The following is a 19,372-nucleotide window of genomic DNA, read 5'->3' on the forward strand; positions in this document are numbered from 1 at the left end:
GACATCACAGAGCCACTCCAGGCCCTGGAAAGATCCCAACCTTATTGTCGGGATCCACCCAGATGCCTTGTTGACAGTGAATTCCAGGTCTCTGTGTGCAGCTGAGAGCCAAAGGCAGCTGTGCCCGCCCCGTCCTCACCCAACTCTCCAGTGTGCCCTGCAGGGGCAGAGCAGGGAACAGTGACTGAGAACTGAGTGATCGGTGGTCACACAACCTCTCAGTTCTTGGGGTTAGGGATAGCAGGAGACAGCTGCAGCAAGGGACTGATGCTGCAGCATGGAGATGAGTATGTATTTTAATTTTTTAAACAATCCCAAACTTCTCCTTTTAGGCTACTCCCAGGTGTAATAAGATTAGCAGACAGTGCATGTTTGTGATTATGTTGGAGACAAAATCCTTGGAAAAACATTGACACCTAACGAAATGTATCCAAAACATTGTATCCAAGTAATTTCCTTCAGGAATGATCGGTAGGTGTGTCCGCTGGTACCCATAGACAAAAGGTTCAGAGTTTTTTGCTGCCCACAATGAATCAGTTGGGTTGAAAGAATTTAGAATATTTCTTCAAAGTTGTGTTAACCACTTGCCCTCCAGAGGATTTACCCCCCTTCCTGATCAGGCCCTCTTTTCAGATACAGCACTGCGCTATTTTAACTGACAATTGCGGCCATGCAACACTGTACATAATTAAATTTATGTCCTTTTTTTTCCCCACAAATGATGCTTTCTTTTGGTGGTATTTGATCACCTGTGCTTTTTTTTTTTTTTTGCGCTATAAACAAAGAAAGACCAACAATTTTGAAAAAAAAAGCAGTATTTTTGACTTTTTGCTATAAAACATATCCAGTAACAATATTTCAAGTTTTGTCATAAATATAGGCCAAAATGTATTTTTCTACATGTCTTTGCTAAAAAAAAAATCTCAATACATGTAAATTAATTGGTTTACGTGAAAGTTATAGCATTTACAAATGGCGGTATATATACTGGAATTTTTATTTTTTTAATACTTGTAGTGGCGGCGATCAGCGACTTATAGCGGGACTGCGGCAGGCATTCTGACACTGGTGGGGAACTGATTAACTGCCACTGACATCCCAATGACACTAATACAGTGATCAGTGCTCTCACCTCAGATATATGACCAAACCTTTCAGTGAGGTCATGAAAAGCCTGCATCCCTTTATGTGGACCAAATGTGGATGGAATGGTGTCCTGCTGAGTGAGATCCCTTTCACTCCTCTGTTGGCTCTCCTCCCACGGTGGACATGTTAAAAGATTAATCAGATAATAGTGTTTTATCCTTTAAACAACCATTTATTGAAAAAAGGTATTACACTCACATGATCGATGAACAGAAAACGCCTTGTGAAAAAAGTGTAGCCTCCTGAACTTTGGCAGGGACGATATCCTTTCCCTGTGATGAATCCATGTGAGTGTAATGTGGGAATGAGGTTAATGTAATCTACACAAACAAATATATGCATTATTGTTTATGATATTTGTAAGATGACAACTACATAAATGGGAAGGAAAATGACAAGGGTCATGCATATTTTTTTAATATTATACAGGATTTATATAGCACCAACAGTTTGCTCAGCGCTTTACAATATAACGGGAGACAATACAAGAGGGATTTGAGGGCCCTGTTCCTTGGAGCTTACAATCTAGGAGGGGCTAGTGGTACAAAAGGTAGTAACTGTGGGGGATGGACTAGTTGGAAGAGTAGAAGATTCCAGTATTAGCTGAGGGCAGGATAGGCTTCCCTGAAGAGATAGGTTTTCAGAGATAGCCTAAAAGTGAGCAGAGTAGGCGATAGTCTGATAAATTGGGGTAGAGAGTTCCAGAGGACCGGGGAAGCTCTGGAAAAGTCCTGGAGACAAGCATGGGAGGAGGAGACAAGGAAGCTAGAGAGCAGGAGGTCTTGCGAGGAGTGTAGAGTACAGTTTGGATGATATTTAGAGACAAGATCGGTGATGTAATTTGGGGCAGAGTTATAAATGGCTTTATATGTTATTGTTAATGTTTTTAATTGTATCCGTTGGGCAATGAGAAGCCAGTAGAGGGATTGGCAGAGAGGGGTGGCAGATACAGAATGGTTAGTAAGGTGGATGAGTCGGGCAGCAGCATTCATGATAGACTGAAGAGGGGATAGCCTGCGATTAGGTAGGCCAACGAGGAGGGAGTTACAATAGTCAAGGCGTGATATGACAAGGGAGTGAATAAGTTGCTTAGTGGTTTCCGAGGTTAGGAACGGGCGAATCTTGGAGATGTTGCAAAGGTGAAGTCTACAAGATTTGGACAATGATTGGATTTGGGGCTGAAAGGACAGATGGGAGTCTAGGATTACACCTAGTACCCTGGCATGAGGGGAGGGACTGATGATTGTGTTATTGATCTTGACGGAGAAGTCAGGGGAGGGGGCACGGGCTGGGGGGAATACTAAGAACTCAGTTTTGGAAAGATTGAGTTTGAGGAAGTGGAGTGACATCCATGCCGATATGTCACTTAGTAGGTTAGTAATGCGAGAGGAGACTGAAGGGATGAGGTGAGGGTAGAAAGATAGATTTGTGTGTCATCAGCATAGAGATGGTACTTAAAGCCATGGGAGTTTATCAGGTGACCAAGGGAGGAGGTGTAGATGGAGAAGAGAAGGGGTCCAAGGACAGAACCTTGAGGGACCCCTACAGAAAGAGGGAGTGAAGAGGAGGAGGCAGCGTTATAGGTAACGCTGAAGGAGTGCTGCAATAGGTAGGAGAACCAGGAGAGAGCAGAGTCTCTGAGGCCAAGAGAGTGGAGTTTTTTGAGGAGGAGGGGATGGTCAACCGTATCAAAAGCTGCAGAGAGGTCAAGTAGTAAGAGTACGGAGTAGTGGCCATTGGTTTTAGCAGTTAGTAGATCATTAGTGAGTTTTAGTAGGGCAGTTTCAGTGGAGTGTAATGTCGAAACTATTTCTAATATTATAAGGGATGGTAATTTATAGAGTGTGTTAAGGATTGAGACTGCCCAAAATTGAATATTATTATTATACAGTATTTATAAAGCGCCAATAGTTCGCTCAGCGCCGTACATTACAAAGGGGGACAGAACATGTGACAGAACAATACCAATACAATGTGATACACGAGGGGTTCGAGGGCCCTGCTCTTTCGAGCTTACAATCTAGGAGGGAGGGGATGGTGGCACAGGAGGAGATAGCTGTGGGGGATGGAGTGGTAGGAAGAGTGGAGGAGGTCGGCAAGTTAGCAGGGGGTGGGGTAGGCTTCCCTGAAGAGATGGGTTTTCAGGGTGCGCCTAAAGGAGAGGAGAGTAGGTGATAATCTGATGGGTTGGGACAGGGAGTTCCAGAGGATGGGTGACACCCTGGAGAAGTCCTGGAGGCGGGCATGGGAGGAGGAGACCAGGGAACTAGAGAGAAGGAGGTCTTGTGAGGAGCGGAGTGTGCGTGCTGGGCGGTACTTGGATATTAGGTCAGTGATGTAGTTCGGGGCAGTATGGTGGACAGCTTTGTACGTCAGCGTTAGGATTTTGAATTTGATCCGTTGCGCAATCGGAAGCCAGTGGAGGGATTGGCAGAGGGGGGTGGCGGAGACAGAGCGGTTGGAAAGGTGAATGAGTCTGGCAGCCGTATTCAGGATCGACTGAAGCGGGGATAGCCAGCGGCGAGGCAGGCCAGTGAGGAGGGAGTTGCAGTAGTCGAGTCGTGATATGATGAGAGAGTGGATGAGCTGTTTAGTGGTTTCTGGGGTTAGGAACGTGCGGATTTTGGCGATGTTGCGGAGGTGGAGTCTGCACGAGTTTGTTAAAGATTGGACTTGGGGCTGGAAGGATAGGTTGGAGTCCAGAATGACACCCAGTACTCTGGCCTGCAGGGCGGGTTTGATGGTAGCGTTGTTGGATGTGATGGAGAAATCAATGGGGGGTGGTGTCCGGGCTGGGGGGAAGACAAGAAACTCGGTTTTGGAGAGGTTCAATTTAAGGAAGTGGAGTGACATCCAGTCTGATATGTCGCTCAGTAGTTGTATGATTCGGGCTGAGACCAAGGGGGTGAGGTGGGGGGTTGAGAGATAGATTTGTGTGTCGTCGGCATAGAGGTGGTAGTTGAAGCCGTGAGAGTGTATGAGTTGGCCAAGGGAGGAGGTATAGATGGAGAAGAGAAGGGGCCCAAGGACAGAGCCTTGAGGGACCCCAACAGAGAGGGGGAGTGAGGGGGAGGTGGTAGCATTATAGGTAACGCTGAAGGAGCGTTGTGACAGGTAGGATGAGAGCCAGGAGAGAGCAGAATCTCTGAGGCCGAGGGAGTGTCGTTTTTTGAGGAGGAGGGGGTGGTCGACTGTGTCGAAGGCCGCAGAGAGGTCAAGGAGTAGGAATATGTCCTTTAAAGGGAAAATTGCAGCAATTGGAATTATTCTTTCACTTCCTGTACCTCACATGGATTCTGTTGGTTCTTAGCAAGGCCCAGCGGTGCTTCAATCTGTATCAGTTTCAGTCTACCTGTATTGCTGAATGAAGAAAACATGAAATTTGTAACAGGCAAAAGTGATACCTTTTTGCCATGGCAGTGGCAAAAGGAACTTTGGTTCAGAGATAGTACATCCAATTTTTGTGATATAGTGTCTCATTTAATTCTTCATGTCCTACCAGTGGTGCATATGTTGCAGATAACTTCACCTTTCTTTATCGTACATTATGGGATGCAGAGAAGTACCTGATTCTTAGGCCACATCCACATGCGCGTGCCTGATTCTTAGGCCGCATCCGCATATGCGTGCCTGACTCTTAGGCCGCATCCGCACGCGCGTGCCTGACTCTTAGGACGCATCCGCACGCACGTACTTGATTCTTAGTCCACAGCCACATGTGCGTGCCTGATGCTTGGTTCCAGCATCCGCACGTGTGTGCCTGATGCTTGGTTCCGGCATCTGCATGTTCGTGCCTGATGCTTGGGCCGGCATCCGCATGTTCGTGCCTGATGCTTGGGCTGGCATCCACACGTGCATACCCGATGCCTGGGCTGCATCCATCCATGCATGCATACTGACTGCATACCTACACTTGCATGAGCTGCATAAATTGCTTTCTTACATGCATACTTGTGGGAACTGGATACTGGTATAGTTTGCATACTTACTTGCCTATGTACCTGCATAGCTGCATGCTTGCTTGTCTGTGTGATCGCATAACTGTAGACCAAGATGGCTATGGACAAATATCCCTGCAGGACTGCATAGTTGAGTGACAATATAGTTGCTGCCTTTTTTTTTTTTAAAGAGGTCAAGCCCTGGTTACTGCTTGGAGGGGAGACTGCCTGGGTATACCCTCCAGAGTCTAAGACGGCTGTGTTTTGAGAATTATCTCGGGCAGAAGATGCTAGGGCAGAGGTGATTTGAGACAGTCGACAGGTTTGCAGGCCGTAAACCAAACAGGAATGCGAGGTCTAGCCTAGATCTCAAGGCACTAGACATAGGTCTAGATGTCCTTCTGTTTAGGATGGGATTGGTCCGATTGGTGGTGGCTGCTCTGCAAGCGATAGATTTCGGGTGTCGATAGTTCTTAATGACACATATCTTCCTGTGCCAATGTTTTAGGCTTATCAGGGATTCTGTGATTGCTATAGAGAATCGCCATTTTATTGTTGTGGGGCACTGCCCTTCCGGCTGGCCACAGCTCTCCGAGTGTTTGCAAAGCTCCTAGCCCTGGTGCTGAGCTTGCTCAGGACACAGGGTGGTATCAATGTCATAATACCTGAATGTTCCTTTGCTCAGGGAGCAGTCGGTTTCAACTTTAAATGTAAGAAGCAATAAGTATCCTTCGGTACATCTCTGCATGAGGAAATGATATCTACATTGAAGTGGTGTCCTTTGTGCAGTTCCAGGCCAGGTCTTTTGTAGAGGAACATTCTGTTTGTCTGGATCATGAAGGTCCAAGCATTGGATTACTGGAGGGCTTTGGCTCCCGGGTTCTTGCAGAGTCCAAATTGGTGGTTTGGAAGATAGTAACCATTGATGCCACTCTCTGGTTCGGGGACTGAATTAAAGGTGGCTACAGTTTAGGGGACATTTCTCTCCACAGGAGGGATTACTGCCCATCAATGTTTGGAACTTCAGGCAAGTATGCCTTGCGCTGGATTATTGGACAAACCAATTGCACAGGTTGTGGTCAGGGTTCAGTCCAACAATGCCATGTCAGTGGCATATATCAACCACCAGTGCAGCACCAGGGGTCATGCGGTTCAGGAAAAGGCGAACCACATTCTCTCTGGGGCAGAACAGCATGTGCTGTCTGTCGGCAGTACATATTCCAGGTATTGGAAACTGGCAGGGTTATTTTTCCCCAGAGGTCAGCAACTGATACTGGAAGAGAATGGTCCCTGCATCCCGAGACGTTCTCAGCAATCTGCCAGCGTTGAGGAAATCTGGATGTGGATCTACTGACTTCCAGGTTCTACAACAGGTTAGACAGATTGTGCTCATGTCGAGAGTCCCACTAGTGGGTAGATGCACTGATAACACCTTAGGGATTAATTCCCCCTAATCTATGCTTTCCCCTGATTCAACTATTGCTGTGTCTTTTGTGCAGGGTCTGGGAGGAGGAGGTAATAGTGGTAGCCCGGCCTAGCCCAGGAGGACTTGATACACTGACATAGTGTATCTGGCAGGGGACACTCCTTTAACACTCCAGTCCACCCAGACCTATTGTCTGGGGTCCAATATTGTGTCCTGTATGTGATTGCTAGGATTGGAGACTTGGCTTTTTAAGCCCAATTCTGTTAAGATTGGGGGTCTTGTGTTCTGTTTTCTCTGCGTTTTGGAGTGCTAGAAAGCCTGCGTCAAGGCGCGTCCCTTACAGAACCTGGAGATCTTATTTGTCTGGTGGGAGGCCAGGAAGTGGCACCTGCAAAAGTGGGTGATTGTAAGGTTTTTTTTTTTTTTTCCAATCAGGAGGGGAAATTAAGTTTACCTTGAGTACCATTTAAAGTCAGATTTCATCTTTATCCATTTTTTCCTAAAGACCTTTGTTCTCACTCCTCGATTGGAACTTAGTGCAGGGTGTAACATGGATGGTCCCGTCTGTCAGGCTGCCCTTGTGTCCATGTGACTTGTGACTTTGGCTGTCCTTGCAGAGGCTGCCTTTGGAGCCAATTAAATAAACTTATATACACAATATCAGTATAGGCTACAAATATCATCATTTATCAGTACATTTTAAACAATATCATAACCAGGACACAGAGAAAATAGAATTTTGGGGCATTACTAAACATAACCCACATTGGAGGGGAGACAATTTAGTGCGAGAAATAAGTAAAAAAATAGTCATTTTGGATCTACGAGTTGGGCAGTTTAGCACCAGGGGGGTTAAATAAGGAATTCGATTTATCGTGCTTCATAAGTGATGTTTAGATGTAAACATATTACAAGTTGATAACATCTATAAAAGGTTTTTTGCCTTGACCTAGGAGGATTTACGTGTTTGTGTGGTGAATGTGAGGGGAGTAATAGTTATTCACAGTGGTTATGGCTCGTCTCCCATTTGCCACAGAAATATATATTAATATGCTTTATGTATTGTGTATCTATAGTGATACTTTAATAAAGGTAGTATATATGACAGTGGAGGGCTTACATGCCGCATTTTTAGAATATAAACTACACTTTTTGATGTATGGGTATAGGTTATTTCCGTGCTCATTCACTAAGGTGTGTCAAGTGTTTAAGTATCCATGTGGGAGATTTCGTGTTTATTTAATATTTATTATTTATTTATTTATTTATTTATTTATTTATTTTTTGACATGTTAAATATAAGACATGCCTTAAAGGAGATTTTATATTATTATGAATATTTTTTAAATTCTTTCATTATATAATTTTTTGAATGGATCATTTTTTATTTTTATTTTATTTTATTTTATTTTATTTACAATATATATATTTCCCTATGTGTTTATTTCCATTGATTTACTCATTTTAATATTTAATAAAAAAATTTTTTATATGGATGTAGGTGGATACACACAAACATCTATATATGTTTTATATATGATGACATGCATTTTTTAGGTATAAGATTGTTTTTTTAATAAGCAAGTGTTGTGATCATTATATGTCAAAAAGATCGTTTGGAGTCCTGGCAAGCCGCAGAGTCATGTCACAATGTATTGCTCCGAGTTAGACAAAGCAGTAAGAGTAACAAATGTATCAATTGGCAATAATATTAAAGTAATGAAAGTGCCCCCAAAAACATGGCTGCTCCCTGCAGATATACAACAAAATGGCGCGGCCGTGTTATATAAGCCGGCAATGGAAGAGTGACTAACCTATCAAAACCCCCTGATGAAGCCACGTGACCAGTGGCGTAACGCGTAGGGGTGGGGCTGCAACGTCACTCGGAGAAAGCCGGATTGTTTGACAGACGGTGGGTGCATGACTCAACGGTCGGTGGAGGACTCGTTACATACAAATTGCCTTATATTGAAAACAGCAAATGTGAGTGAACCATTTGGAAGCAATAAAGCAGAAATTTTTAAAAAGGATAAAACACTATGTTTGGTAATTTGTCCCCACATATGGAGAAACGCATGGAGAGGAGAGCATAAGGGGATTGGAATTTCGTAAGGAGTGATTAATCCCGGAAGGGTTAATCAATGGTAAAGGATATCCACATTCCATAATCTATAAAGGAGAAATCTCATCTAAGCAGGTTCCATAGGAGGTGAACCACAAGCGCATATAGCCTAATTGCAGGCAGATAAGGAGGTGAGCATACATCTGCACTAATTAGAGGATTCACAAAGAGTCACGGATTCATATACAGTCACGGATTCACAAAAAGTCACCTATTCAAGATTAAATCAAGCACAGAGTCACTGTATTATAAGGACATTATTATATATATTTTTCACACATTTATTAATTTGTAGTACACATATATATATTTTTTTGATATTATATATATATATTTTTTATCATACATATTTTTTATAATTTTTTCTTTTTTTTTTCACTAATCATGGTGTATTATTGATTTGTTATCACATTTATGCTATAACATCATGTACTTTTGAAGAGTGTATTAGTATTCACATTTAGTTATTTTTCATATAAGTGATTATTATATTAAGATTTTTTAAGTAATTGTATACACATGTGCTTTTTCATATTTTTTATATACATGTTTTTGTGAATTAGACTATTTGATCATACATTATTAATTTTGGGTGTTATTAAGGGACAAGTGGTACAGAAGAGATACTTATTAATAGGAGCGCAACACAATATGGAAAATTAATCCTTTGTTTTGTAAGGTGGCTTCTTTTACTATCACTTCAGCAGGAAGAGTGTCAAAGCTGGTGGCCCTTTCATGTAAGGAGCCGTTCTTGGCATCATGATAGGATGATATTGCATCCTCATCCATCTTCCTGCCTACAATGTTTTCTTGGTTTTCACTTAAATCATGACAGTGTATTGATAGATGGTCTTCGGTTCATACATTCACAAGGTTTTACCAGGTGGTTGTCAGAGTCACTGAGGATTCTGCCTTTAGCCGCAGTATTTGTGAACAGCTGAATATCTCCTTTTGGAATGTTGGCAGTAGTTATTGTGTTGTCACCCACCCCTCAAAGTTTATTGCTTTGGGACGTCCCACATAGTCATTATTATGGCGAGCTCTGTGTCCCATGATGTGCAATTAAGAAAACTGGATTTGTTTCTACATAATTTTCCTGTAAAATCCATTTCTTGGAGTACATTACAGGACACAGAGGTCCTGCCCTTCTTTCTGGATTGTCATTGCTTGCTACAAAAACTAAAGTACTAAGTACTTCCTGTGTAGAAGGAGGTTATATAGATGGTTGGCCAGTGTCCATTCACCTATAGGTGGCATATAACCCATATAGGTCTTTATTATGGCCTGCTCTGTGTCCCATTGATGTACTCCAAGAAATGGATTTTACAGGTAAGTAAGTAGAAAAATCCAGTTTTTCACACATAAAGCAATTTTTGTCTTGGCAATGCGAATAATCCACAAGAACAGTGAACTGTTGGTGGGACTCCAGGATAGGTTCTGGAAACAGCTTTAAAGCACAGAAGATTTTGACACTGCTGTTGTGGCATCTACTCGGAACAGGAGAAGAATAACACACACACTAACTATTGCCAAATGTATTGGGACGCCTGCCTTTACACACACATGAACTTTAATGGCATCCCAGTCTTAGTCCGTAGGGTTCAATATTGAGTTGGCCCACCCTTTGCAGCTATAACAGCTTCAATTCTTCTGGGAAGACTGTCCACAAGGTTTAGGAGTGTGTCTATGGGAAGGTTTGACCATTCTTCCAGAAGCGCATTTGTGAGGACAGGCACTGATGTCGGACGAGAAGGTCTGGCTCACAGTCTATGCTCTAGTTCATCCCAAAGGTGTTCTTTCGGGTTGAGGTCAGGGCCGGGTTGAGGTGCAGGCCATTCAAGTTCCTCCACCGCAAACTCGCTCACCATGTCTTTATGGACCTTGCTTTGTGCACTGGTGCTCAGTTATGTTGGAACAGGAAGGGGCCATTCCCAAACTGTTCCCACAAAGTTGAGAGCATTAAATTGTCCAATATGTCTTGGTATGCGGACACCTTAACAGTTCCCTTCACTGAAACTAAGGGGCCAAGCCCAACCCCCGAAAAACAACCCCACACCATAATTCCCCCTCCACCTAACTGTACACTTGGCACAGTGTAGTCAGGAAAGTACCATTCTCCTGGCAACCGCCAAAACCAGAAACGTCCATCGGATTGCCAGACAGACAAGCGTGATTCGTCACTCCAGAGAACATGTCTCCACTGCTCTAGAGTCCAATGGTGGCATACTTTATTATTATTATATTATTATTATACAGTATTTATAAAGCGCCAATAGTTCGCTCAGCGCTGTACATTACAATGGGGGACAGAACAATAACAATACAATACAATGCAAAACATGAGGGGATCGAGGGCCCTGCTCTTTTGAGCTTACAATCTAGGAGGTCAGGCACCACTGCATCCGATGCTTTGCATTGCACTTGGTGATGTAAGGCTTCAATGCAGCTGCTTAGCCATGGAAACCCATTCCATGAAGCTCTCTATGCACTGTTGTTGTTCTAATCTGAAAGCCACATGAAGTTTGGAGGTGTTTAGCTATTGACTCTGCAGACAGTTGGCGACTTTTGCGCACTGTGTGCTTCAGCATACGCTACCCCCGCTCTGTCATTTTACATGGCCTACCACTTTGTGGCTGAGTTGCTGTTGTTCCCAGTTGCTTCCACTTTGTTATAATACCACTAACAGTTGACCGTGGAATATTTAATGGAAAGGAAATTTCACGGATGGACTTATTGCACAGGTGGCAACCTATCACGGTACCAAGCTTGAATTCACTGAGCTCCTTAGAGCGACCCATTCTTTCACAAATGTTTGTAGAAGCAGTCTGCATGCCTAGGTGCTTGATTTTATACACTTGTGATCATGTAGGTGATTGGTACATGTATATATGTATGATTGGAATGTTTCTTGCTAGCACAGAGAAACAATCACAATATACTCTTAATAAACCAATAACCAAAAAGTTCACCGCTGCCATAATCTTAAAAAAACCAAAACAAAAACATAATACAACATGGAATGTAAGGAAAAAAACTCAAATATAAAATAAAATATCAATATTTGTAAATAAATACACCCTAACATGAAAGTCCATAAGTGAGTCAAAATTTCAAATATATATAAGTGTATCCAGAGGCAAAGTCCCATTTAAGTGTATCAATTATTGAAAATCCATATGTGCCATGAAAGTCATATTCCAGCATAATCTTGTATATTCACAGTGAATAGTCCAGACTTCCATAATTAAGTGTTTCTGTAATAAAAATGAAGCTCATCCACATGCACTCCCTTGGTACTACCATCGCCAGTGGTAAGATGGGCTGCCTACCTTGAATCCAAACTCACAGTGTAAAAGAGGTCAAAAGCACTAGTAGTACAGCTTGTGCACCGATCCCGCAGAGCCATTCAGTATTCAGACACGAGTACAGTGCAGCACATATAAAATATAAGTGGCTGACATAGTGCTCACCATTGTTTGTTTTTATTGAAGAGAATAAAGGGTTCAAAACACTCACAGGAATAACAATATACAAGAGCTTGAAACAGAAATGTCAGATTTTGGAAGATGATTACTTAACAAAATACTTAGAAATGTGATGTTTGCTATCTCTGCAATATGTATTTTGTCACATGCTTTGAAAAATGATTTCCTTTTTGTCTTTTTTTTTTCTTTAGCTATGAGAAACCTCCACCAGGATTAATTAAGGTATTAATATATTTCTGTATGTGACTCATGCGTGACCCAACTCAGGCATAGTATATTTACCGATGTTCTTTACATAAGCTGCATTTGTTGCATGCTGATTTTGTTTGCAACGTAACAATGTTCCAGAAATTTTTTTTGGTTAGCAATTTAAAATTCAGCTGCTGACATACAAGCCAGATATTTATTAAAATATAACTAAAGGCAAAACCTTTTTCTTTTTTTTGTTTGTAAGCTTTGGATAGAGTGGAGATGGATTAGAACACCTGCTTGTTTTTGCTGCTGTCTGTTCCCTCAGTAGGGAGATTCTCCCTCTCTATTTGTCCTGTTTAGCATTATCATTGAATGTGAAAGTAAAAAAAATCCCACATTTTGGGTTGTCCCCAGAGAAGTAGAAGAGGAGAAATCTTTCAATGGGAATTCCTCTAATTTGGAGAGATTTAATCTTACTTCCTGTTTGGCTATGGGACAGGAAGTGAAGGTAAATCTCCCCAATGGAACACAGGTGGCGAAAACAAATCTGACGGGTTATAACTCTTCCTTACTCCAAAATAGAAATATGTTTTGCCTATAGTTCTACTTTAAATACAAAAATGGCAAGATACTAGGCACTTTGGGGCATCTACAATTCTACTGCAGCTCATCTGAACTGATGTAAGCCTGGATTTCTTGCTGCCATTATATTCATGGTTAATCAATCTTAGATTTAGGGTGAAAGAATCTAATTTCAGCAAGAGACCTAAGCCAAAACACACCTGGGCTTCTTTATCAACCTACTATACCTTGCACCTGAACTTATGTTTGTAGTATACCCACTCATAGGCCATTTGATGACTTTAGGTTACATATTGACTTTTTCCATCACTTCCCTTACTTTCTTATTCATTTGTTCAGAAAGGATATGAGTGAAATAGTGCTTGTTATTTAAAACTTTGTTATGACATAGGTGAAGATCAGATGACATTCCTAGTTTAATCATCCTTAGTAAAGTTTCTGTAATATCATGATGTGCATCAAACCACATTATAATGGTTTCAGTTATAAGTAAATATTGTATTTTAGGCATGCAAGGATTGTTGGGGAGTGTTTAAATGTATTAGTGGGTTTAAATACACTCACAAATTGAAGCCAACCTCCAGCATACACTTTGTAATCAGTTACAGCAGCGTTTTTCAACCACTGTGCCGCGGCACACTAGTGTGCCGTGAGATATTGTCTGGTGTGCCGTGGGAAAAATTGCAATCTGTAACATGTGGCCTCGGCTCACAAATAGACCAATCATTAGAACAGCAATGGGCAAACTACGGCCCGCGGGCCGTATACGGCCCGGCGGACCTTTTAATCCGGCCCGCGGAGCGTGATACTGTCAGGATGATCTGTCCCCCTCGACGTATCTGCGCATGTGCCGGAGATCGCCGATCGGCTGCTAATGCCTGAAACTGGCACATGCGCAGATACGTCGAGGGGGACAGATCCTCATAGGAGACAGATTTTCATGCTACACCGGAACGGCGAGAGGAACGCGCGGAGCAAAGGTAAGTGAATTGACACAGGGGGGGCTTGGGGACTTAATATGGGGGATGAATTACTATGGGGGATGAATTACTATATGGGGGATGAATTACTATAGGGGGGATGAATTACTATGGGGGATGAATTACTATATGGGGGATGAATTACTATGGGGGATGAATTACTATATGGGGGATGAATTACTATAGGGGGGATGAATTACTATAGGGGGGATGAATTACTATATGGGGGATGAATTACTATAGGGGGGATGAATTACTATATGGGGGGTGAATTACTATGGGGGATGAATTACTATGGGGGATGAATTACTATATGGAGGATGAATTACTATGGGGGATTAATTACTATATGGGGGATGAATTACTATGGGGGATGAATTACTATATGGGGGATGAATTACTATGGGGGATTAATTACTATGGGGGATGAATTACTATATGGGGGATGAATTACTATGGGGGATGAATTACTATGGGGGATGAATTACTATATGGGGGATGAATTACTATGGGGGATGAATTACTATATGGGGGATGAATTACTATATGGGGGATGAATTACTATGGGGGATGAATTACTATGGGGGATGAATTACTATGGGGGATGAATTACTATATGGGGGATGAATTACTATGGGAGATGAATTACTATATGGGGGATTAATTACTATGCTTACTATGGGGGAATATTACTATACCTACTATGGATGACACATACACATCATTCATCTACTCTTGGTCCGGCCCCCGGGTCCAATATATGAACCCATTGCGGCCCTCAAGTCAAAAAGTTTTTCAATAAATTTTTTTAACATTTTCTAATGGTGGTGTGCCTCGTGATTTTTTTCATGAAAAAAGTGTGCCTTTGCACAAAAAAGGTTGAAAAACACTGAGTTACAGAAAACAATTGTTTTCCTTTTGGGATAAAGGTTTTACATAAATATAAGCTGATCATTGTAAGCACACCTACCAGTGTTAAAAGATATGTCTCATCTCTGCAACTGATACATTCTGCTGGAGAGCTTGTGAGTTTGAAAAACAACACTTACTGCCTGGATCACCAGATGAAAATATAAGGCGGAAAGCCTAAAAAGAAAATGCAGCCATCACACCTAAGAATTGATAAGCTGCAATATAATGTTTGCTTTTGGGTTTAATACTGCTTTAGTCACTGGTCACACCGCTGCGATTGAAAATCGTGCAATTTGTGTGCAATTTTAGCACGATTTCTGAAGACTTTATTGCTACTTGTGAAGATTTTCAATGATTTCTTGCAATTTGCAGTGCAATTTCCATTATATTCTATGTATGTGAAATCACAACAAAACTGCAGAAAAAGTAATGCAAAAACTTTAGAAATCATGCTGCAGCAAATTTCAAATGTTAAGGTACTGATATTCACATTCATTAGATGCGATTTCTAGTGCGATTTTCAATTCCCAAATCGCACCGGTATGACCAGCACTTAAGGGCATCCATATGCTAAATGTGTAACTATACAGTGTATAGAATAGGAAAAAGATCAGTATAGGCCTCTCTTTAAAGCTCAATTCTAGAGTATTATTGCAGAATTAAAAGATACCGTTTAGTGCCATAAGGTAATCATTAAAAAAGTTAATGTACTTTTAAATGCAGCTGTTTTAAATGCCTGAAATTATATTTTATATCAGCTTACTGTAATAATTTGCATAGCAGAAATAATACTGAGTGGAGGAAAACAAATGTCAGACAGCAGGCTGTTTTGCACTTCACAGTACCATGGTGAATGTACTTGAGCAGGGTAAAGCCCTGGGATGACCTTGTGATTTTTTTTTTTTCACACAATTTATTTAGCTATATTTTGTATAAAAAGGGAACTATTAACAACATAAAAATAAGTGATAAAACAAGAGAAAGGAAAATTTTAGTTCGCGTTAGTGATCAGATATAGAAAGTCTACATCAAAAAACCTAGATAAGCCAATGTCAGCTGGAGACAAAAATTGGTTCAGGAACTCTGATCAAATTATATTTTAGGGAGTAATTTATACAGAAATCCAGGCACTCCGAGGGTTCCCTTTTCAGAGCTGAGGTTCTGAGCAAATACTCTCCTTGCAATTAGCCCATTTCTCCTACCTTTGCTCATTTCTGGCACTGTAGACTTGAATGTCTTTGTACCCCACCGTGTGCTGTGGCTCCATTCTCCAACTCTTATGTCATTGTGTACGGTAGGGTGTGATGGAGGACCCAGGCATCAGACACTTCCAGAAGTGTCAAATAGTGAACATTATGAAGGTGGCCACAGTGCTTGAAAAGGAATGAAGGTAGGAGATTAGGGCCACCAGAGAGTTCAGTATTATACCTCTCCTATTGCAGGGAACTTTAGCTGCATTTGTTTACAGCTTGACAGTCGCTTTAAGATTTCAAAGGTCTTTGGTTCTTAAGATCCAAAATATGTAGAATAGTTGCCTTGCTTCCTCCTTTACCTATAAATGGCAGGATCACATTTCTGTTTTTTTATTTTACTTAGGAGGATGAACCTAAACCAGAAGACTGCATACCAGACTTACCAGGCAATGAATATGCCAGAGATTTCCTAGCTCATGCTCCTACCAAGGGTTTGTGGATGCCATTGGGCAAGGAAGTTAAAGTAATGCAGTGTAAGTTACATGGAGAACTGTTTGGGGGGTTTCTACTGTACTTATAGACTTATCCAGTTCTTTTCCTGCCTCTGATCTCAAGAATTTGCCCAGGGGGACAACTTTTATTCCTGCAGTGATGCTACATTTCATAGAATGATAATAAGCAATGCCCTATGTGTTTGTGACTTTAAGACTTTAGGATGTATTCTGCTGAAGGGAAAAGGTGGTCACATGGGACATAGCTGATCAAATAAGTAGTGGGGCTTGTGCTATATAGTAAATGGTTATTTTATTATATCTACAGTCAGGTCCATAAATATTGGGACATCGACACAATTCTAACATTTTTGGCTCTATACACCACCACAATGGATTTGAAATAAAACGAACAAGATGTGATTTAACTGCAGACCGTCAGCTTTAATTTTAGGGTATTTACATCCAAATCAGGTGAACGGTGTAGGAATTACAACAGTTTGCATATGTGCCTCCCACTTGTTAAGGTACCAAAAGTAATGGGACACTTGGCTTCTCAGCTGTTCCATGGCCAAGTGTGTGTTATTCCCTCATTATCCCAATTACAATGAGCAGATAAAAGGTCCAGAGTTCATTTCAAGTGTGCTATTTGCATTTGGAATCTGTTGCTGTCAACTCTCAAGATGAGATCCAAAGAGCTGTCACTATAAGTGAAGCAAGCCATCATTAGGCTGAAAAAACAAAACAAACCCATCAGAGAGATAGCAAGAACATTAGGCGTGACCAAAACAACTGTTTGGAACATTCTTAAAAAGAAGGAACGCTCCGGAGAGCTCAGCAATACCAAAAGACCCGGAAGACCATGGAAAACAACTGTGGTGGATGACCGAAGAATTCTTTCCCTGGTGAAGAAAACACCCTTCACAACAGTTGGCCAGATCAAGAACACTCTCCAGGAGGTAGGTGTATGTGTGTCAAAGTCAACCATCAAGAGAAGACTTCACCAGAGTGAATACAGAGGGTTCACCACAAGATGTAAACCATTGGTGAGCCTCAAAAACAGCAACCAAGTATTAAAAAGTGAAAGTTTGATTTATGATTATTATTCTGTCCCATTAATTTTGGTCCCTTAACAAGTGGGAGGCACATATGCAAACTGTTGTAATTTCTACACTGTTCACCTGATTTGGATGTAAATACCCTCAAATTAAAGCTGACAGTCTGCAGTTTCATTTCAAATCTATTGTGGTGGTGTATAGAGCCAAAAATGTTAGAATTGTGTCGGTGTCACAATATTTATGGACCTGACTGTACATTTGTTTATCAGATATACTACATAATTTGGGCACTTTTTATGTTTTTACTTGTACAAAAAAACCAAACGAAGAGAAGCAGACAGTCCTCTAGTAGCCTACAAAGTGCTTCCAAATAGCACATTAAATAGACACTGTTGAGAAACAATTAATTTCAACAAAAATGTTCCCATAAAATTATACGTGCATTTAACATTATTGGCATGTTATTTACCTTTAAAAGGCTCCCTTGTGTAGACATACAAAAGACCTGAGACTGCATCTGGGCCCTGCCATCTTGGATGAAATATAAGCAGCCCAAGTAGGACCAGAGCTGTTATTCTAGTCACTCTATAGCAAATGTGGCAAACACAAGGCCCGTGGGCTGCTCTCTTTGTAGCGCACCCCTAGACCCTGCACTCTGTGAGTAGCGCACCCCTAGACCCTGCACTCTGTGAGTAGCGCACCCCTAGACCCTGCACTCTGTGCGTAGCGCACTCCTAGACGCTGCACTCTGTGCGTAGCGCACTCCTAGACCCTGCACTCTGTGCATAGCGCACTCCTAGACCCTGCACTCTGTGCGTAGCGCACTCCTAGACCCTGCACTCTGTGCGTAGCGCACTCCTAGACCCTGCACTCTGTGCCTAGCGCACTCCTAGACCCTGCACTCTGTGCCTAGCGCACTCCTAGACCCTGCACTCTGTGCCTAGCGCACTCCTAGACCCTGCACTCTGTGCCTAGCGCACTCCTAGACCCTGCACTCTGTGCGTAGCGCACTCCTAGACCCTGCACTCTGTGCCTAGCGCACTCCTAGACCCTGCACTCTGTGCGTAGCGCACTCCTAGACCCTGCACTCTGTGCGTAGCGCAGCCCTAGACCCTGAACTCTGATAGAGAGAGTAGATACATAGTCTTACAGATACAACTGGCCCTTTGAGGGCAACCATACTGCAGATGTGGCCCCTGATGAATTTGACACCCCTGCTGCAGCCACATAAAAGTTTATGTAAGAAGGGGAGGGGTGGAGGACTCGGGCCAGCAGAGAAAGTAATTAGACCCTCCCAGAAGAGGAGAGGAATGTCACCTGCTAGAAGGGAGGGGCTGTGCCAGGAAACTGACTTTTTGGTGTAGTCACATTTTCTACAAACTCAAAGGTACATTGCAAGTGAATAAAAATAGTTTTTGGAAAGGAAAAAAACACTGGAAGTCAGCACTTATAATACTTAATTTTTATGTGCTTTACCTGCATTTTTTTACATTGGTTAGAGTCCCTATGAATGAAAGTAGTGATTTGTATAGTACCTTGGAAACCAGTCTATGACGTGGTATTAATATTAAAGTTCACATAAACAATAAAGTCTACATAACCACAGTATATCGTTATAGCACTTTGTGTGAATGGGATTTATTTTAGTGTCTCCTGATATTTTGTCTTTTAGGTTGGAGGTGTAAACAGTATGGGCACAGAACTGGTGATCGTGAGTGTCCCTTCTTCATCAAAGGCAATCAGAAGATTGAGCAGTTCAGAGTTGTAAGGCTAGAGTTTTTTCATTATTTGGTGATATTAGCTTGCCAAAAATAGTTTTTGTTTTTTATGCAAATCATAGACAAAGA

The 19,372-nt window shown here is 41.9% G+C and overlaps 1 protein-coding gene across 1 annotated transcript in view; it reads left to right on the top strand.

The window, feature by feature from the left end:
• The window catches only part of RP9 (RP9 pre-mRNA splicing factor), a 47,649-nt gene that overhangs the window by 11,741 nt on the left and 16,536 nt on the right, over positions 1 to 19,372 (top strand). Inside the window, exons 3-5 of the mRNA XM_089687225.1 lie at positions 12,309 to 12,339; positions 16,380 to 16,509; positions 19,198 to 19,289. Of these exons, the coding sequence (XP_089543351.1) occupies positions 12,309 to 12,339; positions 16,380 to 16,509; positions 19,198 to 19,289 (253 nt within the window). The remainder of the gene's footprint in view (positions 1 to 12,308; positions 12,340 to 16,379; positions 16,510 to 19,197; positions 19,290 to 19,372) is intronic.

This window comes from Staurois parvus, unplaced genomic scaffold (assembly GCF_062004578.1).
Source record: "Staurois parvus isolate SC_StPar_1 unplaced genomic scaffold, SC_StPar_1.0 ptg000020l, whole genome shotgun sequence".
Taxonomy (NCBI): domain Eukaryota; kingdom Metazoa; phylum Chordata; class Amphibia; order Anura; family Ranidae; genus Staurois; species Staurois parvus.